This window comes from Primulina eburnea, chromosome 4, assembly GCF_022965805.1.
Source record: "Primulina eburnea isolate SZY01 chromosome 4, ASM2296580v1, whole genome shotgun sequence".
In the NCBI taxonomy this organism is placed as follows: domain Eukaryota; kingdom Viridiplantae; phylum Streptophyta; class Magnoliopsida; order Lamiales; family Gesneriaceae; genus Primulina; species Primulina eburnea.
In genome coordinates, this window is record NC_133104.1 from 38993660 (window position 1) to 38998722 (window position 5063).

Below are 5063 nucleotides of genomic sequence, written 5' to 3' on the forward strand. Positions count from 1 at the left end.
TGTTGTTGTTATTATTATTATTATTATATTTATTTTGTCATCTTAAACATTAATATATAAATGTTACATATATTTTTTAAATAATAAATATAAGTGCTCGGAGTGACGCGCAAACATAGTGTATCGTGCCAAAATATAAAAGAAACATTTATTAATTATTATTTAAATGTATTTGTTATTATTATTATTAATTTAGGGTAGCTCTATATTAAGAACTCGGCAGCCTTGTATCTCTGCATGTTAATCTTTCTCTTTTTCCTCTGATTTCTCGTCTTCTTCTACATTTGATTTTCTTCGATCCTCTCTTTCATTTTCATTAATTAATCTTAAGCACTTTTCTCTTTTCTCCGGATCTGAGCTTTCTCTTGATCAAGAAATTATCGCCTACCGAGAAAGTTGAGGAAAAACCCATACCCATTAAATTCAAAAGATAAAGATTTTAGCTTTATCGGAAGTTTTATTTATATTTTTTTATGTTGGATTTTGTTTTGTTTCTGTTTCCTGGGGTTTCTTTGTTTTTCGGTGAAGAAAAATGAAAGCAGCTCACAATAATTCAGACAAGTTTACGTGGGATACGGTGAGAAGCTCCGGGGCGGCCGCGATTGTGGTGGCGCCGGCTCAAAATAAGGGCTTACCCAGGTTAATGGTATGGCTTCTTTTATTCGTTTCAATTACGTACTTGGTGTACACTCTGAAACTACTTTCCTCTTCCCACAATTCTTGCGACGAGGACATTTTCATCAACCGGCGCAACAGTGTTCATATTTTCGAGCCAGTGAGCAAATTCATCTCATCATCGAACAATATCTCTATGCCGTCGCAATTGGGCGGCGGAATCGGAAAAGTAAAAACTCGAGAAGATTTTACTGAACAAAACAGATCCGGGTTAGAACACATAGTATTCGGCATTGCAGCTTCGGCCAAGCTTTGGGATAAGCGGAAAGAGTACATTAAACTATGGTGGAAGTCTGAAAAGCAAATGCGAGGGATTGTTTGGCTTGACAGCCACGTGAAAACTTACAAAAACGAAAGCGGAAGCCTCCCAGAGTTGAGAATCTCTGGTGACACTTCCCTTTTTGCTTACAAAAATAAACGGGGCCACCGGTCAGCAATCCGTATTTCGAGGATAGTTTCAGAGACTTTAAGGTTAGGAATGGATAATGTGCGTTGGTTTGTAATGGGAGATGATGATACAGTGTTTGTTACTGATAATTTGATTAGGATTTTAAATAAATATGATCATAATCAGTATTATTATATAGGGAGTTTGAGTGAGAGCCATTTGCAGAACATATATTTTTCTTATAGCATGGCGTATGGAGGTGGAGGTTTCGCTATAAGTTATCCTTTGGCTAAGGCTCTGGAGAAGATGCAGGATAAGTGTATTCAGAGATATCCTGGATTGTATGGTTCTGATGATAGAATGCAGGCTTGCATGGCTGAACTTGGGGTTCCACTTACCAAAGAACTTGGTTTTCACCAGGTGAATTTATCATCTTTTCCTTGATTTTATATTTTTTTCCTCCCCTTGTGGCTGTTTATATTTTGGCTTTCCCCTGTTTTTGGATGGCTTTTTATTCTTTTGATTTTTATGGATTCGTTGGTTTTTCGGCTTAATTTATTTGGCGTTTGCCGACAGTGCATTTGGTAGTGGTACTGGAAATCTGTAAGGTTTTGTTGCGGGATAGTTGTTGAATTAGTGGAGATCCTGATTTTTGTTGGTCTTCCTAGAACTGTTCAATGTGAGACTGAAAGTTTTATCCTTTAGCTAAAATAATATGAAAATTGCAGCTTTGGGCCCTGCGATGTTTGAAAAATGCATGGTGGATTGTAGGGAAATGTGTTTGTTGAAGTCTCTGGACCCCATAGCAATGGTTTTCCTGTGTTGGGGTTCCAAATTCTTAAGTCTTCTTTTTTACTTAGGGTCTTGTTATGTAAAAAAAAAATACAACTCAAGAATCCAAGGAAGTATTGAAGTGCATATGGACTACAACGAGGCGGGACCAACCAGAATTTGCTGGTTTGAGTCCATTCAAGTGTGCCCTGTCATAATCACAAGTCTGGGTTCCACTTAATCATTAATCGTGTCAATCTAGCAGTCTCAGCGGTTTGGACATGACCATGCAACACCATTGTTTCCTCAATCCACTGAACTTATATCGTTTTATTTAATTGTTGTTTTACAGTGGTTGTTGATCATGATTGGAATTATTGTTGCTTTTGTGCAACATCATTGTTTCCTCAACCCACTGAACTTTGTCAACAAATTTTGTTTTACGTCAATGTCGTTTTAATAAATGTGGTTGTTTAATGTGATTGAGATTATTGTTGCTTTTGTGCAGTCTCTTTCAAAAGTTTTGAAAGGTTTGTAATTATTCTAACAGTGTATTCTTGGTGTATGACAATACAGTATGATGTTTATGGGAACTTATTTGGTCTTCTGGCTGCACACCCTGTCACGCCATTGCTTTCTTTACACCACCTAGACGTGGTTGAGCCAATATTCCCGAACGTTACTCAAGTGCAAGCTTTAAAACGGCTGAAACTTCCAATGAACCTCGACTCTGCTGGCCTGATGCAACAATCTATTTGCTATCACAAAGCAAATGACTGGACTTTATCGGTTTCTTGGGGGTTTGCTGTTCAAATCTTTCGTGGGGTTTTGTCAGCTCGAGAGATAGAGATGCCATCGAGGACTTTCTTGAATTGGTACAGAAGATCGGATTACACGGCTTACGCATTCAACACGAGGCCAGTTATGAGGAACCCTTGTCAAAAACCATTTGTTTTCTACATGTCGACGGCTAGGATGGACTCACGAACAAAACAAACATTGAGCGAGTACACCAGACATAACGTTTCTCATCCCGTGTGCAGATGGAAAATGGCTAATCCCAGTGATATTGAGAGAGTGGAGGTTTACAAGAAACCCGATCCACATCTATGGGACAGGGTAAGCTACATTCTCCCATCTTTAATAGCCTACGCATAATCTAACTCTCTCTGCAAACATTTTATAGCACAAATGCTCAGTGATGCATTCTTTTCCAAATTTTACGTAATTGATCTTCAGGGATAGAAATGTAACTTTTGTTTTGCTTTTTGTGGCTTGAAAAATGTTGTCATTTTCCGTGGAAGGTCACTGTTTTTCGATTAATGGGCGTATCTGGGGAGAGGGATTATTTCGGCTAAACCCCACTTGTAATTTAATACGAAGAAAATAACACCTCAAGAGTCAATTTTATGCTAGATTTCATTGTCGAGAACAATTTGTACCGACGACGCCATAAACTAACAGTTTAATCTGACAGCTCAGTGCCTTTATGATATTAACATGTAATTTAATGTCTCTTGAATTTAGAACTTTTGATTAGTACCGTATCCAGTTTACCAATGCTGATATTGAGTTCTTTTTTCCTTTTGGGCAGTCTCCGAGGAGGAACTGTTGCCGTGTCTTGAGCTCGAACAAGAAAAGCTTGATTATGGAGGTTGGTGTATGCACGGAAGGAGAGATTAGTGAAGTATGATATCGGAATGCTAACTATATTAACTTGAACCTCTTGCGACCCGGCTGGCTCTATTTCTTGATTCTCCATGTTCACCTGTTGAAAACTTGTCGGCACATTCAATTCCCCGAGGAAGAAGGTTTGGGAAGAATCAACGTAAAGTGTTGCTAGAAATGTTTTCTATATTTGGTTCTTGAAAATCAATGTGATAATGAATTTCGAAACTCGTAGGTCCGAGTTCCGATCCACTGAATTGAATGTAATTTAATCCTTCTAATTATAGAATCCCCTTTATTCAATTATATCATGGAATCCCATTTGATGAAAAATAATGGGGGCATTATGAGGTAGAGTTTTGGTCAAAATCTCATTAATGGAAGCGGCACCCATCGGATGATTCGACAAAAACTTGTATTGTCGGCATTTATCGTTTAAATAATTAATTTCCAATGGAAAAGGCTAGATATATAGCACGTACCTACCACCTCTTTTATTTTATGTTATTTTGTTGATGTAATTGAATAATTTTGAAGTCTATATTTCACTCTATTTATCTAATTTTGTATTATTTGTTTTACAAATGTTTTTCATTTAAAGTTTGCTCTTGTCCTGTGCTGCAAATTATTTGCTAGAACTGTTGTAGCTTTTGTTTCCTATTTCTTAATTGAGCCAGGTTGGTTGGACTGGTTGAGTCCCAATGATAATTTGGGTACGTACCTTATAGGTTGACTTTCAAAACTGGATGTCATTGATTAAGCTGTCAGTAAAGTAGAGAATTAATTAAATTTATAAATTGTGAATAAGTGTGGTTTTAAAAAAATCTTAATAGGATAGATAATACACATTTCTTTCCAAAATTAATGGAGACAAGAGTATTCAAACATATTTTTATTTATTTAATAAAATATCATAATCTCTTTAGATGAGTCAAAATCATCATGAGACCCTTTGAGAGTTTGATTAAATTAAGGGAGTGTTGCACAATTTTTATTTTATAGAAGTGATTAAATTTATAGAATATGAAGAAATAGTTGTAATCAGAAGTGTGTACTGTTCGAAAACAGAAGTAAAAAACTGAAAAACTGAAGTGAGAGTGTTTCATAAATAATTGATTCTAATATAATTAACTTGTTTTTATAATTTTTTTAAAAACAGAATCAACATACCACCAGCTTTTACATTTTAATTAAAATAATCTGAAGCTAACTCATAATCTGGATTGAAGAAATAGACAAAATTGATTTTTTAAATCCAAATACCTAGAATCACTTTTTTAGCGATTGTAAACATTCCTTAAGCAGAAGCTAACATAAAATCCAGGGTTAAGAAATATGATAAATTGATTTTTTTACGTAACTATTGAATAATCGCTTTGTTTTAGAGATTGCAAACACTCCGTGAGCATATAAAATTATGCCTTGTTGAAATGCTTAGGGGGGAAAAATAGCAAACATCCCGGTATACCGCACTTACTGCACCGCAAAATACCGCACATACCTAATTTAACGATATACTGTAATTTTGGGTACAATATACAGAAATTTTCGGTATCGGTAT

The 5063-nt window shown here is 35.8% G+C and overlaps 1 protein-coding gene across 1 annotated transcript; it reads left to right on the plus strand.

The window, feature by feature from the left end:
- Nucleotides 1-230: 230 nt before the first annotated feature.
- On the plus strand, nucleotides 231-4010 carry LOC140831201 (uncharacterized). Its single transcript, XM_073195033.1, has 3 exons — nucleotides 231-1483; nucleotides 2411-2953; nucleotides 3429-4010. The coding sequence occupies exons 1-3, from the start codon at nucleotides 533-535 to the stop codon at nucleotides 3525-3527; spliced, it is 1593 nt and encodes a 530-aa protein (XP_073051134.1). The 5' UTR covers nucleotides 231-532; the 3' UTR covers nucleotides 3528-4010.
- Nucleotides 4011-5063: the final 1053 nt, after the last annotated feature.

Excerpts from the sequence above, each read along its gene's own strand:
- LOC140831201 (XM_073195033.1), top strand. The coding sequence starts at position 533 with ATGAAAGCAGCTCACAATAATTCAGACAAGTTTACGTGGGATACGGTG. Across the intron at positions 1,484-2,410 it reads AAGAACTTGGTTTTCACCAG|TATGATGTTTATGGGAACTT; the intron begins GTGAATTTATCA and ends ATGACAATACAG. Across the intron at positions 2,954-3,428 it reads ATCCACATCTATGGGACAGG|TCTCCGAGGAGGAACTGTTG; the intron begins GTAAGCTACATT and ends CCTTTTGGGCAG.